The sequence below is a fragment of the Engraulis encrasicolus genome, chromosome 18, assembly GCF_034702125.1.
Source record: "Engraulis encrasicolus isolate BLACKSEA-1 chromosome 18, IST_EnEncr_1.0, whole genome shotgun sequence".
Classification (NCBI taxonomy): domain Eukaryota; kingdom Metazoa; phylum Chordata; class Actinopteri; order Clupeiformes; family Engraulidae; genus Engraulis; species Engraulis encrasicolus.
Window position 1 is genome coordinate 14249484 of NC_085874.1, and position 23715 is coordinate 14273198.

The 23715-nt window shown below is 46.3% G+C and overlaps 1 protein-coding gene across 1 annotated transcript in view; it reads left to right on the top strand.

Moving 5' to 3' along the window:
• LOC134469054 (mannosyl-oligosaccharide 1,2-alpha-mannosidase IA-like) overlaps positions 1–22857 on the top strand; it is a 250878-nt gene extending 228021 nt beyond the window's left edge. The window contains exons 8-12 of the mRNA XM_063223072.1: positions 11613–11728; positions 12861–13080; positions 15275–15447; positions 17361–17476; positions 22337–22857. Of these exons, the coding sequence (XP_063079142.1) occupies positions 11613–11728; positions 12861–13080; positions 15275–15447; positions 17361–17476; positions 22337–22469 (758 nt within the window). The 3' untranslated portion in view covers positions 22470–22857. The remainder of the gene's footprint in view (positions 1–11612; positions 11729–12860; positions 13081–15274; positions 15448–17360; positions 17477–22336) is intronic.
• The last annotated feature ends 858 nt before the right edge of the window (positions 22858–23715 follow it).

Below are 23715 nucleotides of genomic sequence, written 5' to 3' on the forward strand. Positions count from 1 at the left end.
GTAAATGCATGCGTGCATGCTCGCGTGCATGCGCGTGTGAGAGAGGGAGAGAGCGAATGTGTGTGTGTGTGTGTGTGTGTGTGTGTGTGTGTGTGTGTGTGTGTGTGTGTGTGTGTGTGTGTGTGTGTGTGTGTGTGTGTGTGTGTGTGCCCGCGTTGTCCCTTTTGTCGAGGAGGTTGGCAAATACAGTAATTCTTTCTTGACGTAACCCTATGTGCAGTGCATGGCAGCAACTGTCAATCACACTTGAGCATCACTAAGCTTTATGTGCATGGCATGAAGATGATGTAGTACTGCAATCAGGGCCGCTGACAGCTTTGGCTGGGCCCAGGACAACGTCATCTGAAAGGGCCCCCCACCCCAATACATACACTGTAATGAGGACAGCTATCTTCCAGGGCCCTGGACAACGGACCCCTTGTCGACGCCCCTGACTGCAACTTCATGGCACATATGCACAGGCCTTGTGTGTTTTGCAGATGTGGATGCACAATCAGATGTGTGTGCGTGTGTGCGCGCGCGCGCGTGTGTGTGTGTGTGTTCGGCTCTTTGGGTTTTTCCCCGCCGAAGAGGGAGCCAAGAAGGCAACAACGATGGAATAACTCAGCTTCAATGTGATATTTATTTTTTCTTTTCTTTGCACACTGCAGCAGCAGGTTATTAACCTGAAAAAGACCCAAAATATGTGCTATAAAACTCCCCATTCAGATATGATCACAATGATTACCAGTTCAAATACAACACTGAAGATATACATCAAATATTCATTAATTATATTATACATTAATTAAATAATTCAAGGAGCATTTTCCAGGCAACACCATTTAGTATAAAATATCCCATAAACAATTCACACATCATAACATGTCCACAAATAACACATATTACAGCCAACTATTTAATCCAAAAACTACCAATGAGAAAATGCATATGCAGTTAATTTAAATCAAGCCATATCAAGTTAAAGTTTACATTACTTAAACACAACCATTGCATTGCATACACAAACGCCATTGTATAGTAACAGCAGCTTCAATAGCTTCCAATAAACCACAACACCCATAATGAAACGTGGGAAAGAGTTGACCACAACCCGACTACACTACCCAGCATGCATTGTAGACCAGGAAGTAGGCTTGTCATCTGGGAAGCGCTGCAGTTTAAATGTTTGCAATATCAACCGGAGAGCAGTAAACTTAAAACAGTAAACAATGAATTAAAAGCGGTTCCACCAGGCGATTTTAGCCGCGGCAAGCAAGCGCGTTAAACAAAACGGTAAAAGGATTTTAAACAGCACCTTACCATTGGCGTGTTGCGCTTCGAGGCAGAGTTGGTTCGGCTTCTGTGCTTTCTAAACACCGTGCATGCTCACGTTTATGAACGCACACCTTGGGATTATTGACAGCGTTCCCAACCAACAACAACCCAGTGTTCCACAGCAGGTGAGTACTCCCTCCCACCTAATCAGCTGAGCTGCGTTTCTGGTTAATCACCCGTGACCGCACGTTACCTCCCACCACCAGTGACAGTGCGCAAAACACCTCCCACTTGACCGACTGGTCTTTGACCCAAGGAGGTCATAAGTAATAATATGTCACCACACATAATGCTCATGCAAACAGTATTTACAATAGGTCCCCCCCCCCCCTTTTTTTTAATTTTCCAGTGTCATTTTTTTCAGTATGAAGAATACCACCTTTACCGTCTCAGTACCTTCCCCGGCAGATGTGTGGTGCTCTGCCAGGGTTGGGATACGTGTCCTCATTTCATGGAGAGAGAGAGAGAGAGAGAGAGAGAGAGAGAGAGAGAGAGAGAGAGAGAGAGAGAGAGAGAGAGAGAGAGAGAGAGAGAGAGAGAGAGACTCATTGCAGGTCGGCTACCATCAGCCGCTCGGGATTTCTTTGGGTTGCCCGACAGCCATAGAAGCAGGGAGGCCGCCACAGGTCTTGGGTGCACTGCTTGATTTGGGAAGGATGGTGCAGGACATTCGAGTCAGTAATCTGCACCTCACATTTTGGTCGGATAAAGAGGTCGAGTCCACATATCCACAGCGACTTGAGATGTGCAGAGTTGGCGCCAATGATGGATAGACACCTCGATTGCTGGACTGCTGGCTGTTTCCAGGGGTCTTTCCAGTCCATTTCCCTGGGAGCAAATTCATGTGGTTCTGGGTAATGTTGAGATGGTGCCAAGGATTTGTGCACAGGTTCCCACTAGTGTCCACTTGTTTGGCCCTCTCGAGGAACAGATTATTGTGGATCCCCTCCCACTGTGAGGAATTTGAGGTCTGGCTACTCCTTAGCCGACAGGACAGACTCTTGTGGAACCCCTCCCACTGTGAGGCATCTGGGGGCCGGGATCTACCCAGCGGAGTTTCTAAGACTGGGGCCCGTGATGCGACTCTATTGAACTTGGGCAAGGGCACAAGGCGCGTCATTCCTGTTCCACATTCCATTTCACCTCTGACTTTCAATGACGTTGCTCCACTTTGGGGCAACAGTTTTCCACTGGCCCTGTCCTTTCTGAGGCCATTGTTGACTGCAGATTTACGCCCTGCATTTTTGCAGTCAGTCTTTTTGTTTGAAAGGGCTCTGGTGCCCCCTACTAAAGCAATTTCCCGTTGACATGCGGTAGCAGAGGGGGTGATTGCCTGAGTTGCCATCTTTGGCGAGTTGGTCTTTTGCAGTCTCTGGGGATTTGGGCGTTCATGCTGTTTTGACCTTTCGCTGGACCAGTTAAGGTCTTCCTGGTTCGTGATGCTCCAGGTAAGTTCCTCTTCTTGAGGTACAACCGTTGAGGCTGCTCTCATGCTCCTAGCAAGGTGAGTGCCAGAGTGGTGCATGGCAGGGACCACTGCCTTGCTGAGATTTGTGTGAGTTCCCCCTACGGTCTTCCCCAGCGGACCATCCCAGAGGACGAGGTCTCCAACAAACTGCACTGGTTCTGGAACGAGACGCCCTTCCTGGTGACTGATAAGGAGGTCAATCTTCGTTGGGCGGACCAGCTCGTCTCTGGAGACATTGGGGAAGAATTTCTGCAATTCCTTTGAGGAGACTTGTTGGGTCACTTGCGCAATATTCTCCAGGCCATAGCAGATAATTCTGTCCTCCGCCACTTTTCCACTTGGTGTCTTCACCTTCAGCCGCAGGGAATACCTTTTAGTCATGACCGCTTTCTTCATCCCCCCAATTCCATGGACAATGAGCTTGACTTTCTGGCCACATAGTCCAAGGCGTTTGGCGGCTTTATTGGTAATATAATTAGTGTCGGATGCAAGGTCAATTAGGGTCCCAATGAGGCAACCAGAGTTTGTAGTAACATTTAAGAGCATCATAAGTGCGGGACTTTCAATATTGTCTCCAGCCTTGGTGCATATAGTAGAGGAAACTTTGTTAGAGAATGCGTCCTTGTACTTTTCTCTTTGTTCAGGGCTGAGGTCTGCCAGGAATGCTTCTTGTTTGGGGGTCAAGCCAAGCTTGCTTTTCCTGGCTGTTGCAGAGCTCTGCTCTTCTTCGTCACTGGATTTCTTTGAATCAGGTGATCCAGGACACAGAAGGTAATGATGTTCTGGTACCTCAGTCATCCGACAGCCCGGCTTTGAACAGAGGAAATTGGCAGTGCATCCTTTGCCATCCTTAGGGTGAGCCCATAAGCACTTGGAGCATAAACCTTGCTTCTTCAGGTGAGCCTTTTTACTTGGGAGGTCTAGCTCCCTGAAGACCTTGCATGCAAAAAGCCTTCTGCCATGCGAGTGGTCTCCACAGACTGTGCAGTTTTGCCGGTTGTCCTCCTGAATAGCGGTGGATTTTGTGAAGGCCTTTTTTCCACTTCTCTCGGAATCAACTGCAGGATCGTTCTCTCCAGGGCTCAGTTCCAACTGGTCAAGTTCTTCAAGAATCTCCTCCTGCTTCTTCAAGAACTGCAGGAGGCAATCAAAGTGCATCAGTGTCGAGAACTTGTTTGCTGGATCGGTTTTATGCACAATCCAGTCCTTCTTGAGTGAGCTGGGGAGCTTGCTCTCCAGAGACTGGGCAACTATTCTGTTTTTTACGGCATCTTCTTCACCGAGAATTCTTAGATTGCACAGTGCCCTCTCCACGACCTGAATGAGTTCAATAGTCTTTCTAGGACTGTTTCCTTTAATGGGAGGCAGTGACTGGACCTCTTTGGTGATTAGTAGCACTATTTTTGCCTTATTACCATACTTGTTGTCCAGTAGTTTGAAGACATCGTCCGCCGTTGCACAGCTGGTTAGGACGAGGCCTTTTTTGATATTTTCATGAAGGCTGTTTAGTAGATGGAACCTCCTTATGCATTCCGCTCCTTGTGGGTTGCCCAATTCTTGTAGATCCTCCCACTCGGTTTTCCACCTGTAATAGTCCCTCATGTCACCGTGGAACATTGGTAGCCGTGCTCTTTCCAGGCTTATCTGGGGTTTGGCGACATATGACTGGCTCACTGACCCCGCACTGCTTTGCTGGGGGGATGCCTGGCCGTGGCTGAGTGAGCCTGCTTCCGCTTTGCTGGGTGTAGGTTTGAGCCTCAGGTTGGCAGACATATCAGGGAGGGACATAAACGATGAGTCCTTGGGTAAATCACCGGACAAGCTGCCATCACCTTGGGTATTTCTCCCAATTCTCCTTGCCAGCTCTTCTTCATCCTCCTGCAGTTTGTCTTGGGTATTTCTACCAATTCCCCTTGCCAGTTCTTCTTCATCCTCCCGCAGTTTGTCTTCCAAAGCAAGGATTCTTTTCTTAAGGTTCTTGTACCTAGTTTTGAGATCTAATGCCTTTTCTCCTGGGACCAGCTCCTTCCAGTCGCTTAGCATTCCTGAAAGTTCAACTACTTCACGCTCAAGGCCTAGGTTTCTGAGCTTACGGTCTTTAAGTGATCTTTGGGGGTTGAGCTCCTCTTCTTCCGCAGTACTGATCACCACCTCTGCTGTTTTGACTTGTGTAAAGAATGCCTCCTCCGCATATTTCTTCCAGAAGGTCTCCTGTGTGTATGATTTGACCTCCAGGAACCTATCCTCGCACTCAGTGGTTTTCTTGTCGACTTCAACTGCCAAAGCTTTGCTCCCCTCATCGCCATCTTCCCTCAAAGCCTCCGCGTACTCGTACCCAGCGTCGGTCAATTTAGAAAATTCAGTTTTAAATAATTTCCACTCTCTGGATATCTCAGAGAACTCTAGCAGACCGGGTTTGGTAAGGGCTTTGCTTCTTTTGGTGAAGGCAGCTTGTGCCCTTGAGCGTGAGCCCTTAAGCTTCTCCAGGTCCGCCATTTGGGGAGTATTGAAGTTCAGTTGAAGTTCAGGATGTCAATGCGTGAGTGCTAAAGAGCGTGACGTCTTCTTGGCTTGCTGCATTCCAACTGCAGTCGCCGTGGTTAATAACTGTTCGGCTCTTTGGGTTTTTCCCCGCCGAAGAGGGAGCCAAGAAGGCAACAACGATGGAATAACTCAGCTTCAATGTGATATTTATTTTTTCTTTTCTTTGCACACTGCAGCAGCAGGTTATTAACCTGAAAAAGACCCAAAATATGTGCTATAAAACTCCCCATTCAGATATGATCACAATGATTGCCAGTTCAAATACAACACTGAAGATATACATCAAATATTCATTAATTATATCATACATTAATTAAATAATTCAAGGAGCATTTTCCAGGCAACACCATTTAGTATAAAATATCCCATAAACAATTCACACATCATAACATGTCCACAAATAACACATATTACAGCCAACTATTTAATCCAAAAACTACCAATGAGAAAATGCATATGCAGTTAATTTAAATCAAGCCATATCAAGTTAAAGTTTACATTACTTAAACACAACCATTGCATTGCATACACAAACGCCATTGTATAGTAACAGCAGCTTCAATAGCTTCCAATAAACCACAACACCCATAATGAAACGTGGGAAAGAGTTGACCATAACCCGACTACACTACCCAGCATGCATTACAAACCAGGAAGTACCCATCAACTGGGAAGCGCTACAGTTTAAATGTTTGCAATATCAACCGGAGAGCAGTAAACTTAAAACAGTAAACAATGAATTAAAAGCGGTTCCACCAGGCGATTTTAGCCGCGGCAAGCAAGCGCGTTAAACAAAACGGTAAAAGGATTTTAAACAGCACCTTACCATTGGCGTGTTGCGCTTCGAGGCAGAGTTGGTTCGGCTTCTGTGCTTTCTAAACACCGTGCATGCTCACGTTTATGAACGCACACCTTGGGATTATTGACAGCGTTCCCAACCAACAACAACCCAGTGTTCCACAGCAGGTGAGTACTCCCTCCCACCTAATCAGCTGAGCTGCGTTTCTGGTTAATCACCCGTGACCGCACGTTACCTCCCACCACCAGTGACAGTGCGCAAAACACCTCCCACTTGACCGACTGGTCTTTGACCCAAGGAGGTCATAAGTAATAATATGTCACCACACATAATGCTCATGCAAACAGTATTTACAATAGCCCCCCCCCTCCTTTTTTTTTCATTTTCCAGTGTCATTTTTTTTCAGTATGAAGAATACCACCTTTACCGTCTCAGTACCTTCCCCGGCAGATGTGTGGTGCTCTGCCAGGGTTGGGATACGTGTCCTCATTTCATGGAGAGAGAGAGAGAGAGAGAGAGAGAGAGAGAGAGGAGAGAGAGAGAGAGAGAGGGAGAGAGAGAGAGAGAGAGAGAGAGAGAGAGAGAGAGAGAGACTCATTGCAGGTCGGCTACCATCAGCCGCTCGGGATTTCTTTGGGTTGCCCGACAGCCATAGAAGCAGGGAGGCCGCCACAGGTCTTGGGTGCACTGCTTGATTTGGGAAGGATGGTGCAGGACATTCGAGTCGGTAATCTGCACCTCACATTTTGGTCGGATAAAGAGGTTGAGTCCACATATCCACAGCGACTTGAGATGTGCAGAGTTGGCGCCAATGATGGATAGACATCTCGATTGCTGGACTGCTGGCTGTTTCCAGGGGTCTTTCCAGTCCATTTCCCTGGGAGCAAATTCATGTGGTTCTGGGTAATGTTGAGATGGTGCCAAGGATTTGTGCACAGGTTCCCACTAGTGTCCACTTGTTTGGCCCTCTCGAGGAACAGATTATTGTGGATCCCCTCCCACTGTGAGGAATTTGAGGTCTGGCTACTCCTTAGCCGACAGGACAGACTCTTGTGGAACCCCTCCCACTGTGAGGCATCTGGGGGCCGGGATCTACCCAGCGGAGTTTCTAAGACTGGGGCCCGTGATGCGACTCTATTGAACTTGGGCAAGGGCACAAGGCGCGTCATTCCTGTTCCACATTCCATTTCACTTCTGACTTTCAATGACGTTGCTCCACTTTGGGGCAACAGTTTTTCACAGGCCTTGTCCTTTCTGAGGCCATTGTTGACTGCAGATTTACGCCCTGCATTTTTGCAGTCAGTCTTTTTGTTTGAAAGGGCTCTGGTGCCCTCTACTGAAGCAATTTCCCGTTGATATGCGGTAGCAGAGGGGGTGATTGCCTGAGTTGCCATCTTTGGCAAGTTGGTCTTTTGCAGTCTCTGGGGATTTGGGCGTTCATGCTGTTTTGACCTTTCGCTGGACCAGTTAAGGTCTTCCTGGTTCGTGATGCTCCAGGTAAGTTCCTCTTCTTGAGGTACAACCGTTGAGGCTGCTCTCATGCTCCTAGCAAGGTGAGTGCCAGAGTGGTGCATGGCAGGGACCACTGCCTTGCTGAGATTTGTGTGAGTTCCCCCTACGGTCTTCCCCAGCGGACCATCCCAGAGGACGAGGTCTCCAACAAACTGCACTGGTTCTGGAACGAGACGCCCTTCCTGGTGACTGATAAGGAGGTCAATCTTCGTTGGGCGGACCAGCTCGTCTCTGGAGACATTGGGGAAGAATTTCTGCAATTCCTTTGAGGAGACTTGTTGGGTCACTTGCGCAATATTCTCCAGGCCATAGCAGATAATTCTGTCCTCCGCCACTTTTCCACTTGGTGTCTTCACCTTCAGCCGCAGGGAATACCTTTTAGTCATGACCGCTTTCTTCATCCCCCCAATTCCATGGACAATGAGCTTGACTTTCTGGCCACATAGTCCAAGGCGTTTGGCGGCTTTATTGGTAATATAATTAGTGTCGGATGCAAGGTCAATTAGGGTCCCAATGAGGCAACCAGAGTTTGTAGTAACATTTAAGAGCATCATAAGTGCGGGACTTTCAATATTGTCTCCAGCCTTGGTGCATATAGTAGAGGAAACTTTGTTAGAGAATGCGTCCTTGTACTTTTCTCTTTGTTCAGGGCTGAGGTCTGCCAGGAATGCTTCTTGTTTGGGGGTCAAGCCAAGCTTGCTTTTCCTGGCTGTTGCAGAGCTCTGCTCTTCTTCGTCACTGGATTTCTTTGAATCAGGTGATCCAGGACACAGAAGGTAATGATGTTCTGGTACCTCAGTCATCCGACAGCCCGGCTTTGAACAGAGGAAATTGGCAGTGCATCCTTTGCCATCCTTAGGGTGAGCCCATAAGCACTTGGAGCATAAACCTTGCTTCTTCAGGTGAGCCTTTTTACTTGGGAGGTCTAGCTCCCTGAAGACCTTGCATGCAAAAAGCCTTCTGCCATGCGAGTGGTCTCCACAGACTGTGCAGTTTTGCCGGTTGTCCTCCTGAATAGCGGTGGATTTTGTGAAGGCCTTTTTTCCACTTCTCTCGGAATCAACTGCAGGATCGTTCTCTCCAGGGCTCAGTTCCAACTGGTCAAGTTCTTTAAGAATCTCCTCCTGCTTCTTCAAGAACTGCAGGAGGCAATCAAAGTGCATCAGTGTCGAGAACTTGTTTGCTGGATCGGTTTTATGCACAATCCAGTCCTTCTTGAGTGAGCTGGGGAGCTTGCTCTCCAGAGACTGGGCAACTATTCTGTTTTTTACGGCATCTTCTTCACCGAGAATTCTTAGATTGCACAGTGCCCTCTCCACGACCTGAATGAGTTCAATAGTCTTTCTAGGACTGTTTCCTTTAATGGGAGGCAGTGACTGGACCTCTTTGGTGATTAGTAGCACTATTTTTGCCTTATTACCATACTTGTTGTCCAGTAGTTTGAAGACATCGTCCGCCGTTGCACAGCTGGTTAGGACGAGGCCTTTTTTGATATTTTCATGAAGGCTGTTTAGTAGATGGAACCTCCTTATGCATTCCGCTCCTTGTGGGTTGCCCAATTCTTGTAGATCCTCCCACTCGGTTTTCCACCTGTAATAGTCCCTCATGTCACCGTGGAACATTGGTAGCCGTGCTCTTTCCAGGCTTATCTGGGGTTTGGCGACATATGACTGGCTCACTGACCCCGCACTGCTTTGCTGGGGGGATGCCTGGCCGTGGCTGAGTGAGCCTGCTTCCGCTTTGCTGGGTGTAGGTTTGAGCCTCAGGTTGGCAGACATATCAGGGAGGGACATAAACGATGAGTCTTTGGGTAAATCACCGGACAAGCTGCCATCACCTTGGGTATTTCTCCCAATTCCCCTTGTCAGCTCTTCTTCATCCTCCTGCAGTTTGTCTTGGGTATTTCTCCCAATTCCCCTTGTCAGCTCTTCTTCATCCTCCTGCAGTTTGTCTTCCAAAGCAAGGATTCTTTTCTTAAGGTTCTTATACCTAGTTTTGAGATCTAATGCCTTTTCTCCTGGGACCAGCTCCTTCCAGTCGCTTAGCATTCCTGAAAGTTCAACTACTTCACGCTCAAGGCCTAGGTTTCTGAGCTTACGGTCTTTAAGTGATCTTTGGGGGTTGAGCTCCTCTTCTTCCGCAGTACTGATCACCACCTCTGCTGTTTTGACTTGTGTAAAGAATGCCTCCTCCGCATATTTCTTCCAGAAGGTCTCCTGTGTGTATGATTTGACCTCCAGGAACCTATCCTCGCACTCAGTGGTTTTCTTGTCGACTTCAACTGCCAAAGCTTTGCTCCCCTCATCGCCATCTTCCCTCAAAGCCTCCGCGTACTCGTACCCAGCGTCGGTCAATTTAGAAAATTCAGTTTTAAATAATTTCCACTCTCTGGATATCTCAGAGAACTCTAGCAGACCGGGTTTGGTAAGGGCTTTGCTTCTTTTGGTGAAGGCAGCTTGTGCCCTTGAGCGTGAGCCCTTAAGCTTCTCCAGGTCCGCCATTTGGGGAGTATTGAAGTTCAGTTGAAGTTCAGGATGTCAATGCGTGAGTGCTAAAGAGCGTGACGTCTTCTTGGCTTGCTGCATTCCAACTGCAGTCGCCGTGGTTAATAACTGTTCGGCTCTTTGGGTTTTTCCCCGCCGAAGAGGGAGCCAAGAAGGCAACAACGATGGAATAACTCAGCTTCAATGTGATATTTATTTTTTCTTTTCTTTGCACACTGCAGCAGCAGGTTATTAACCTGAAAAAGACCCAAAATATGTGCTATAAAACTCCCCATTCAGATATGATCACAATGATTGCCAGTTCAAATACAACACTGAAGATATACATCAAATATTCATTAATTATATCATACATTAATTAAATAATTCAAGGAGCATTTTCCAGGCAACACCATTTAGTATAAAATATCCCATAAACAATTCACACATCATAACATGTCCACAAATAACACATATTACAGCCAACTATTTAATCCAAAAACTACCAATGAGAAAATGCATATGCAGTTAATTTAAATCAAGCCATATCAAGTTAAAGTTTACATTACTTAAACACAACCATTGCATTGCATACACAAACGCCATTGTATAGTAACAGCAGCTTCAATAGCTTCCAATAAACCACAACACCCATAATGAAACGTGGGAAAGAGTTGACCATAACCCGACTACACTACCCAGCATGCATTACAAACCAGGAAGTACCCATCAACTGGGAAGCGCTGCAGTTTAAATGTTTGCAATATCAAACGGAGAGCAGTAAACTTAAAACAGTAAACAATGAATTAAAAGCGGTTCCACCAGGCGATTTTAGCCGCGGCAAGCAAGCGCGTTAAACAAAACGGTAAAAGGATTTTAAACAGCACCTTACCATTGGCGTGTTGCGCTTCGAGGCAGAGTTGGTTCGGCTTCTGTGCTTTCTAAACACCGTGCATGCTCACGTTTACGGTAGGGACACATACACGCGAACTTTGCCATTCATTCCTATGAGAGAGGCGAAGGCAAGCGATGGCGAGGCGAAGGCAAGCGATGGCAAGCGACAGCAAGCGAACAGGAGCGAAGCGAAGCGAAATTATTAAAGAACCTTTAATGTTATGCAAATGAGGAGCGAATTCGCCTGCCACGGCCCAATCAAATCAACAACATAACTGTTCCATTCCATTTGATTCGCCGCGACGACCTGATGACGGTTGAATTTCGCCTCTCTTCGCTTCGCCTTGCTTCGCCTCCTATGTGTCCCTACTGTTATGAACGCACACCTTGGGATTATTGACAGCGTTCCCAACCAACAACAACCCAGTGTTCCACAGCAGGTGAGTACTCCCTCCCACCTAATCAGCTGAGCTGCGTTTCTGGTTAATCACCCGTGACCGCACGTTACCTCCCACCACCAGTGACAGTGCGCAAAACAGTGTGTGTGTGTGTGTGTGTGTGTGTGTGTGTGTGTGTGTGTGTGTGTGTGCTGTAGATCATGTGTCGGTGGGTGGACTGGGCGACAGCTTCTATGAGTATCTGCTGAAGGCCTGGCTCATGTCGGACAAGACAGACGAGGAAGGAAAGCAACTCTACTACGACGCTTTGCAGGTACGCACACACACACAGACACATACACACACACACACAGACACATGCACGCACACACGTACACACACAGTGATGGCCAATCTGGATTCATCATCCACAATCCGGTGCCACATATTCCAAATGACCTGGTTTTACCTGTTTAATTCAGCCAGGTGGTAGACCTAAGGCGGGCATACACTTTGCAATATTTTCAGTTGTGGGTATTAACCTCCTGCTCACAAATCGTGGCAAAATTGGGCAAAAAGTCGTACAGTCCAAGCCCGGCTTTAGCCAGGCAATTACCTGCTGGAATTGAACAGGTTAAACCAGGTCATTTGGAAAATGTGGCACCGGATTATAACTAAGTAATCCGGGTTGTACTGGTCTTAGATTACACTCTAAAGGCTAATCTATGCTCCCGACGCAGAGACGATGCGAGCGGTAAATCTGCCTCTGCGTACGACCATGCCCACCCACACAGAGGCTCTGCGTGTGTTGTGGCGCACGTAAAAAAAAACCCTGACTGCGTAACAGACAAATGCGAAACTGCAAGTAAAAGGTGCTGTGATTGGTCATTTTAGCTACTTCCTTGATCTTGTGGCAGCACAGTACCAATAATTTGCGACCGTAAAAGCCATGTGATGTCAATATTCTGTTAAATACGATACCAATGGTTTCTTTCTAGTGTGTGTAAATAAATTAAGTTACAATCACTGAATTAGTAAATAACAAACCATCACACGATGCATCACACAATGCCTACAGTCTGACTACAGTATTGCTGCTTCGTTTCTCCACCTACAGACACCAGCAGACACATCGGCAGACTCAAATTTCTGCTTGCTTGCATTTCCTGTCAGCAAAAACGGACTTGGTATTTCAGATGAAGAAACCAGTGATTTAGTTTTGTGTAAAAAATGCTAAGCTAACTGAGCCTGAAAGACACATTTACATAGTGCTTGCAGTTTAGTGAAGGGCACTCGTGCTGTTCATATGGCTCGAGGCACAAGACCTCGTGCGGAGAACCATTAAGGAAAAACTGGTTTACAACCAGACCAACACGACAATTCGCATCAGTTGTTGCTGAACGGTAATTTGACGAACTCAAACTTGAATATGTTTAAACTCTTGAGTCCTTCCTCCCTTTGTATAGGCCATTGAGAAGAGCCTGATCCGCAAGTCGAGCGGGGGTCTGACCTACATAGCGGAGTGGAAGGGGGGTCTCCTGGAGCACAAGATGGGCCACCTGACGTGCTTCGCTGGGGGCATGATCGCGCTGGGGGCCGACGGAGCTCCAGAAGGCCAGACGGGACGCCACATGGAGCTGGCGGCCGAGATCACACGCACCTGCCACGAGTCCTACGCTCGCACCAGTGAGTTACGCATACACACGCGCACGCACACACACGCGCGCGCGCGCACACACACACACAGACACGCACACACACAGGAGGAAGTCTTTTGAGGACATCCAATTCATTGTTGGTGACAGTTCCCACACCAGATACACTGGGCACTGGGTTCTCTGTCTGCCTGAGCCCACCAGAGAGAGATCCCTATATATTGCACACAAATACACTACATCACATGCATATACCATGACTTTCACGCACGCACGCACGCACGCACGCACACACACACACACACACACTATACATAAGGGTCACTTAGTTTCAGCTGCCATGAATCTTACACATGCACTTCTGAGAATTATGTATGCTAGTAAACGCATAACGCATTCATAAATAAAGGTCATGAATATGAGTTCATATACAGTTCATAAATAAAGATTCCTATTTTTATCATTTCACTGCACTTCTCAGCCTCCGCTGAAAATTTGATACTGAAGTGTCATTCTTCACACTTCAAACTCTTAACAATGCGTTGTGGTTGAAACTCTGAACTTCGTCAAGGTTATCCTTTCTTACTTCACAACTTAGGTGAATATAAAATGCGGAATGATATATGGGTGATCAATAAAAGGCCTGCAGAAAACCCATAATTATTGTTCAATCTGGCTGAATGTGAACTGTGTCTATTTATCACATAATACCACCACCTCTAGGACAGCCGCCCTTATGCTTCTGTTATTGTGGACTATAATAACATAGCCTCCTGCTGGATGCAATAAAATGCTTGTTGTTTATTGCTCTGTTTTTGCCAAAAAAGCCAACGAGAGGCTTAAGCAGTAACTGGAATATGGAGCCCAAGGGAGATCATGGAGAACATTTTATTGGACAACGAGACAATGTGTCTGTGTGTGTGTGCCCTTGAGTTCCCAAAACGGTGCTGTCCTGCTGCTTGATGTGTCAGAGGATCTTGTTTAATGTGTTATGTAATCTATGCACAGTAGAGGGTTTTTCTTTTTCTTTTCTTTTTTGAGGGGGGGGCGGGGGGTACGTTTTTGCCTTCCTGAGGATAGTACAGTGAAGAGAGAAGAAATGAGTGGGAGAGAGAGATGGGGGAGGATCGTCAAATGACCTTGGGCCAGAATCAAACTCGGGTCCCCGACATAACGGGTGCCTTAGCCGGTTCAGCCACAAGCACAGCCAGAGTTCCGCGACTTCAACACATCCACAGGAAGCTTGTGGGGTGTAGAATAGATAGACTGGAAGGGGGATCCATAACCTGGATGAGTCTCTTACTTTACAAAGGTGTTCTAGGAAGATAGGAATTATAAACGTGAACCCGGTAACATTCCATAATGTGCACTGACGTGACATGATATGACATAGAAGTTCGTTTCCACCTGTTGCCCGTCATCGCCAGAGAGCTGTGATACTGGCAGTGATATACAGTAATGGGCCATACACACGTCACTGCTATTTACTAGCTTCTCGCTTGCTCGCCTACTCGTCTCTCTTTCATAGAACGTTTGCTGAAAGTTCCCGCGGCTTTAACTGCCACTGAACAGGCAAGAAGTACCGAACTCTGCCTTCCAATTGGTTACTCGCTTACTCTCCTCGCTCGAAGATAAAATATTTTCAATTCGGGATCTGCCCACATCGCATCGCTTGTACAGTACTCGCCTGCTAGTCTCGCTGGAACACATTGACATTCATTCGCTGAGCGAGTAGCTAGCAGCGACGTGTGTGTACGGCCCGTAAGCAGTAACAGTCACATCAATCATCCAAGATTCTACCCACAGTTCTTTCTCACATCCTATCTCTTATTTCAGCTAGTGTCTAAACTAAAGCAAAGCACCAGACGAACAAGTCCGACAGGCGGACAAAGATGCATCCGTCTATGCACTGCCGCCTTGTGGACACAGGGGGGAATAACGATTTTAAGAATGCATTTCAGACAGACCGACAGACCGACAGACCGACCGACGGACGGACATACCCTCTTATGCTAGGACGCATCTAAAAATGAACGCTATCTGAAGGATTTTATCACAATCTTTCTTCTGAATTTAGTATTAATAAGTCTCTGTGTCTTTCCCCTTGCATGTCTTTCTACGCTTTCCTTACATCTCTCTTTCTCTCTCTCTTTCTCTCTTTCTCTCTCTCTCTCTCTCTCTTTCTCTCTTTCTCTCTCTCTCTCTCTCTCTTCCTCTCTCTGTAGATCTGAAGCTTGGTCCCGAGGCGTTCCGCTTTGATGGGGGCGTGGAGGCCATTGCCACGCGGCAGAATGAGAAATACTTCATCCTGAGGCCAGAGGTCATCGAGACCTACATGTACCTGTGGAGGTTCACACACGACCCCAAGTACAGGCAGTGGGGCTGGGAGGCAGTGCAGGTACACACAACACACACACACACACACACACACACACACACACACACACACACACACACACACACACACACACACACACACACACACACACACACACACACACACACACACACACAAGCACACATACTTGGGAATGTACACACACATACCAAAACACAGACATTCTCCTCATTCTGTAATTTCAATCAAAAAATCTACTGATGGGACACAGATGTAACAAGCGATGCACAAACTGCTCAAAGGCAATGTTGTTTGTCGTTTGTCATGCCATCACTCTTCATTTACCGACAGCAAAAGCAACACGCAGCCAGGGCAGCTAACAGCTTTGGCCAGGCCCCGGGACAAAGTTCGTCTGAAAGGCCCCCTCCCACCTAATAAACAGGGGTGAAAGTAGTTTCCGTTTCTTACCGGCGCTACCCCCCACCACCACCCGAAAAGAAATAGTAAACAAACAAAATAAACATGTTCACTACATATCTATATTGCTGCATGACTAATATGGGTGTCTCCTCATAGGAGGCTTGTACAAAATTCCGAATTGAATGAATTGAAATTCAAAATAATGCCGTAACACGAACACAAGGTGGTGTCATTACCTTGAATGTTTTTGTACATAGAACACCACCACCTAGTGTTCAAATTATGACATTACTGTGAATTTCAATTAATTCAATTCGGAATTTCGTACAAGTCTGCTTCATAGGAGGACACTTGTCTCAAATGGCCTTGTGTGGTTGTATGAGTTTTGTACTGAAACAGCAGACCTTATTTTTTTCAAATGTAGGTTTTTGGGCAGCATTAAACCTATTCTCTTACCGGTACTGCACACCAGCTGTAAATTTTAAACCGGTGCTGCATACCTGTCTGCACTCGTCTACTTTCACCCCTGCATACATTAAATACAATGTAATGAAGACCCAATTGTAGGCCCCCTCTCTCCCTGGGCCCAGGACCACTTTTTACCACCAGTCGGCCTTGTGTGTGTGTGTGTGTGTGTGTGTGTGTGTGTGTGTGTGTGTGTGTGTGTGTGTGTGTGTGTGTGTGTGTGTGTGTGTGTGTGTGTGTGCCTGCGTGCGTGTGTGTGCTACAGAGGGTATGTCCCCTTTTCTTCTGTGAGTATTTCTTCAGCAGGACTCTTGCAGCACAGCACAGATCTGTCTGTCTGTCACACTCCTTTAGCTCTCACTCCCTACTACCTACTTTCCACATCTCTCTCTCTCTCTCTCTCTCTCTCTCTCTCTCTCTCTCTCTCTCTCTCTCTCTCTCTCTCTCTCTCTCTCTCTCTCTCTCTCTCTCTGCAATCGACACGCAGCACAGGTGATGGATAAACAAAGACACCTTTTCACCTCCCCTGAATTCAACTTTCCAGTCACGGGTGAGGACTGGATAGGATGGTGGTGGCTGGGGGGGGCCCTATCCAATTGTTTCACTCTCGCGGTCTCTCATACGTGATGTGAGCGTCAATGAAACACCAGAGAATTACAGAGAGCGGGGAGTGCGGGGAAATAATCAATGCTGGTTTCAGTATGGAGCGAAAAATAGAGACCGAGTGTGGAGCGAGGGGTGGATTAGACAGAGAGAGGGTGTGTGTGTGTGTGTGTGTGTGTGTGAGAGAGAGAGAGAGAGAGAGAGAGAGAGAGAGAGAGGACGAGAGATAGACAGAGGAAGGAGAGAGGCGGTGCAGTGTGTTGTCTGTCACACACACACACACACACACACACACACACACACACACACACACACACACACACACACACACACACACACACACACATATCTACACACATAATGCTTTGTTTTACACTCACAATGGCACACTAGCATCATCAAAGACCCCTGTCATCTGTGCTGTGACTGAATATTGAATTTGTCTCCTCTCTCTCTCTCCCCCCCCCTCTCTCTCCGTCTGCCAGGCTCTGGAGCAGCACTGTAGGGTGGAGGGGGGCTACAGTGGAGTGAGGGACGTCTACGCCTCCAACCCCAACCATGACGACGTGCAGCAGAGCTTCTACCTGGCCGAGACGCTCAAGTAAGACACATAAGCAAACGCACACACACAGACACACACACACACACACACACAGACACACACACACACACACACACACACACACACACACACACACACACACACACACACACACACACACACACACACACACAGACACACACACACACACACACACACACACACACACACACACACACACACACACACACTCGGGAGACAGATACACACACTATACACTACGGCGGTGGTCTCCAATGATTTCCCCCAAATTATGTAGAGTAGAGAGTAAAGTATCATTTAGCACTATGTAGAGTAGAGAGTAAAGTATCATTTAGCACTATGTGGAGTAGAGAGTAAAGTATCATTTAGCACAAATGAGGCTGAGGGCCAAACACATCGCCAAACCGTATGGCCGCAGATCGCTCACATACTGTACATGTTTTCATTTGTTCCAACATCACAGTGAGCCAAGGGTTTGTCATGCCCGAGCCGGATCTGGCCCACGGGTCGCCATTTGGAGACCACTGACAGTGGCGGAACAATTGCACAGAGGACCCCAGGGCAAAGTACTGACAGGGGCCCCCCATACAGCCTGTCAAGGTCATAACAGGGCCCCCACCACCAATACAGAAGGGCCCTGGGCCCAGGGGCAAATGCCCTGCTTGCCCTGCCTATAGCTCCTCCGCTGACCACTGAACAACACTGTACACTATACACAATACATTTTACGCTATACATTTTACGCTATACACTTAACGCTATACACTTTACGCTATACATTTTACGCTATACACTTAACGCTATACACTTTACGCTATACATTTTACGCTATACACTTTACACTATACATTTTACGCTATACATTTTATGCTATACACTTTACGCTATACATTTTACACAATACACTTTACGCTATACATTTTACGCTGTACACTATACACAATACATTTTACGCTATACATTTTACGCTATACACTTAACGCTATACACTTTACGCTATACATTTTACGCTATACACTTTACACTATACATTTTACGCTATACATTTTATGCTATACACTTTGCACAATACACTTTACGCTATACATTTTACACAATACATTTTACACTATACATTTTACACTATACATTTTACACAATACATTTTACGCTATACATTTTACGCTATACACTTTACGCTATACATTTTACGCTATACATTTTACACAATACATTTTACACAATACATTTTACGCTATACATTTTACGCTATACATTTTACACTATACATTTTACGCTATACATTTTACGCTATACATTTTACGCTATACACTTTACGCTATACATTTTACGCTATACATTTTACACAATACATTTTACGCTATACATTTTAAGCTATACATTTTACACTATACATTTTACACTATACATTTTACGCTATACACTTTACGCTATACACACACTAACACTCTTGGGAACAGAGAAAAACGGAGATGGAAAGAGGGAAGAAAGAGAGAGAGAAAAGGCGTCAGGTAAGAGAAGGAAAGAGACAAAGGGAGGGGGAGTGTTGACTGAAGGATATACCATAGGTAAAGACAGACAGACAGACAGACAGACAGGCAGGTAGGTAGGCAGAGGGAGACAGACAGATAAATGGATGGATACAATCGAAATGAAAGGGGGGGGGGGGTACTGTGGACCACAGCCTGTGGCTCACTGTATTAAGGCACCCATAGGCCCATACTATATGTGGAGACCCAGGTTTGGGTTATTTCCCAGCCCTACCCCATCTCTCTTTCTCCCCATCATTTCCTGTCCACGTCTATCTTATCAAATATATATATTTTTAAAAAGACATAAAATGAGAAGCTTCATGATAGCCCAGCAGTACGAGTAGATAGAAGTAGAAATATGCCATGTAGTGTTGGATTTTAGCCATTTTGTTTCAAACATTGTAAACCTGTTTAAAAGTCATTTTCCAAACTTACTATGTGTTGGCTAGAATCCAGCGTGTTCTTTTTAAAGAGTCAGAGAGCATGGTGTCCAATTCTTGATTTTAGCGGGTTTATTTATCCAAAGCATCTGGCATGAAGTTACAAATAATTAAAGCATTTTTGAATTCTGTTCTCCTGTGACCTCACCCTAACAGCAACAGCCAAGAAAATCCTGTGTTTTCCCTAGTGTATCTGCTTTTTGTAGTTGAAACTGACCATCCCCCGTCTATCTCCACGGTGTGGGGGTGCCATTGTTCCCAGGTGAATCGCTGGCCCTAGCACCATTTGCCAGACCTCCTGAGGTGTTTCTTGATCACACAGAGAAAGTGGGTTGGGTGTGGCTGAAAAAACCTTCGCAAAATATACAGCATATAATTATGACTTTTATTAAACATTCTCAATGTCAATTCACAAAATGTATGCCAATATATTTTCAGTAGCGTGTGCGATTGGCATTCTTGTGTGTTCATATTTGAATGCCTCTACATTATGTTCCGGGGCTTGTTGTTAATAATTGGATTGTTGTGTCTTTGTGCTTGTATTTGGATGCATGGATGCTTGTATTTTGCTATATGGTTGTGTGTTTATAGGCAGCTGGAGGTGTGTGTATTTGTATTTGCATGTGTATTTTTTGTATGCTGTAGGTAGATGGTCTTTCTTTGTGTTTACGGTATGTGTTTGTGTTTAGATCTGTGTGTTTTTGTGGTTAGATACAGGTGTGTACTCTTTGTGCTTACAGCTGTGTTTTATGTTTGTGTTTTGATGTACTTCCTGCCCCTACTATTTGGCTTTGGCCTCAGAGTTTTTCACATAGAGACATCACACTCACACATGCTATACCACCTACACTTCCTCACCACATTCCACACACTCACACATGTACGCACGCACACGCACACACACACACACTTACATACACACACACACACACACACATTCACACGTGCGCACGCACGCACGCACGCACGCACACACACACACACACACACACACACACACACACACACACACACACACACACACACCCACCCACCTCCCAATAGTGCTGGCAGAGAGAGATATGACCCGTTTCCATCACTGCAAGGTCGTGGTAGCAAACACGCCTCCCAGTCCAAGTGCCATCTGTCTTGGGGCAGGTTTTTATAGGCTTAGCTGAACCTCACCTCAACACCCAGCAAAGGACACGGGTCTCTCTCTCTCTCCATCACTTTTACACTCTCACAAACATACACACAAACACACTCGTCCGCACACATACGCGCACACACGTGCGCTCACACAGACATACACACACACGCACACACGGACACACTATGTAGAAAACAACACAACACAAACACGTGCACACTTGTTTTCGTCCGTCAGAGCATTTTATTTGTGTGCAAGCGTGCGCAGCTGCTCTGGTGAAAATGAAGCGCTCCCATCGAATGCCTTCTCAGCATCAACCCACCACTCACCCACCCACCACCACCACCACCACTTTTCACATAGACGAGGCTGTGGAGACTAAATGAACTGCAGAAGCTAAAATGAATTAACTGAATGCATTGTACATGTACAGCATTTATACAACAACACAATAACAAATTGGACGCCTTGTTATGAGTGCTTGTTATGTAGATTCATTAGAGTGCACTTATGGTGAGGTACAGTAGACAGCAAATTGTGCAGCGTTACATAATCCAACACTTGAGAGAGGCAAATTGAACACCCTTTTAGTTGATTCTCCTCTGCGAGTGTTGAATGGGCTCTGCATAATGTACAGTGTGTGCGTTGCCAGGTTGTGGAGGAGAGGAAATGCTGATGCTGCGGCATTTGCTGCATCCAATAAAAGGGATGGGGGATAATGCAGTGTGTGTGTATGTGCGTGTGTGTGTGCGTGTGTGCGTGCGTGCGCGTGTATGTTTGTGTCTGTGTGTGTGTGTGTGTGTGTGTGTGTGTGTGTGTGTGTGTGTGTGTGTGTGTGTGTGTGTGTGTGTGTGTGTGTGTGTGTGTGTGTGTGTGTGTGTGTGTGTGTGTGTGCGCGTGCATGTGCGCGTGCGCGTGTGTGTGCGGGCATGTGTGTGTGCGTGTGTGCATGTGCGCATGTTTGCTGAATAGATGGGGGTCATGACAGACACTGCAGCTTAAACATAGACAGGCACACACACACACACACACACACACACACACACACACACACACACACACACACACACACACACACACACACACACACACACACACATCCACATAACGCATGCACAGGCATGTGCAGCATATGATCAAACGCATGCATCCTCTCACGTATACACACCACATATACACATGCTGACAAACACACATCCCGTTCCTCAACCCATGTGGCTATCTTCCCCTGTTGATCTCTCTTACAGGTATGTGTCTCTACTTCTTGGAAGAAGAGAGAAGTGCCTCACACTCCCGAGTGTTCTTTTAATGTGACAAAGTATCAACGATGTGGTTGTTAGGCTATGCAAATGCTCAGCATGCATGTCTTGTTTTTTTATTTATTTTATTTTATTATTACTATCATTTTACCTTATGTTTTAAATGTTCTTTGACTCTAATATAATTTCTTCTTTCTTCCATGTTTCCTTTCTTTTTTTGCATTTGTTAATCTTGTGAAGCACATTGAGTTGCACCTGTGTATGAAATGTGCTATACAAATAAACTTGCCTTGCCTTGCCTTGTTGCTTAGTCTCATCTCACTATTAACTGTCTGTGGCAATATGCAGCAGATTGTTACAAAAGTTTATATGCTTGTGAACTTTTTTGTTTCTTGAATGACCTTTTAATGTGACAACGTTTCGGCCTCCGTCAGCCTTCATCAGGTTGCCAGCACCTCCTTTTCTGGTGTGCTTTTTGCACCTCCACTCATCCTGTGTGTCTCTCCTTCTTCTCCCAGGTATCTCTACATGTTGTTCTCAGAAGACGACCTCCTCCCGTTTGAGCACTGGGTGTTCAACACTGAAGCCCACCCCCTACCCGTCATCAAAACAGAGCACAGGACCAGTCAGGGCAACGAGGTGGTGGAGTAGCCCCCTCCCACTTCCTCCACCAACCTCTGAACTCTGACCTTTCACCCCTTTCCCCACAAAGATGGAACTGCCACAACACGCCACATCTGTGACCGCCCCTCCCCTTGCTCACTAGGGGGCGCTACCGTGGGTGTTGTTTATTTGGAGCCCTGAACTTGACTTGGACCTACTTCGCCAGGAGCACCAGGTGCCTATCAACAACAACTTCTTCTTCTTCTTCTTCTTCTTCTTCTTCTTCTTCTTTTTTCTTCTTCGTCTTTCTTCTTATTATTCCTCTTTTTCTTCTTCTTCCTCTTTTTCTTCTTCTTCTTCTTCTTCTTCTTCTTCTTCTTCTTCTTCTTCTTCTTCTTCTTCTTCTTCTTCTTCTTCTTCTTCTTCTTCTTCTTCTTCTTCTTCTATCTATCAGCACCAGAATGATACTAGAGGGGTTTCCAAGGGTCTCTGTGTGCCACACAATTGCTCCCCTCCCCCCTCCCCTTGAATATAAAAGTGTCCACCAGTCCCCTTGTCTGGTGAAGTTGTGCCTTGAGGACATCCACCTCCACCTCCACCTCCCCCTGCCGTCCTCCAGAAGTCTCCATGCTGATGCGGACTGACCCTGATGGTTGAAGTTGGAGGCCACAGTCCCTAAACACATGGGGTGGATGAATGAACCCAAACCAGGTGAAGGTATGCACGTTTAGAGGACATTTGCAGGACATTTAAGGCAATGTGATGTTTTCTCCTGGCAATTATTTTGTTTCAGCTGTTCTGCAACATTCATTATCTGGTGTTGTTGTTATCTGTTTTTCACCTTGCAGGGACTGTCTGGGGTATCGTGAAGTGAAGAAGCTGTGAGGAGGAAAAAAAAAGAAAACCATCATCACAACCTTTTCCAAACTCCAGTGGATTCAAGAATGGATGATATGTTGAGTGTAATTTCCCCCTCATGGATTAGCTTCCAAGCCCCCACATCAGCCATAGATGCCTGGAGTTACTGTGCTACCCTTTGCCATCTTTTGTTCTGTGGTGGATCTGTGCAATAGAGCTCGGTGCAGTGCCTCTGGACGTAAGGAACGGCAGCCCATAACTTTCAATTTTTTCCTCATAAAGACCAGACAGTAGGCCGCAGAGTTATGTTGGGACAGAGGGAAATACTGGTATACATCAAGGGATTTTACAATGCCTCGTTAAAGATTTACGGTTTGTACAAATGCTGTAAAAAAAGTAATTACACAGGAGATATATGGGAGACACAAGGCTTTGC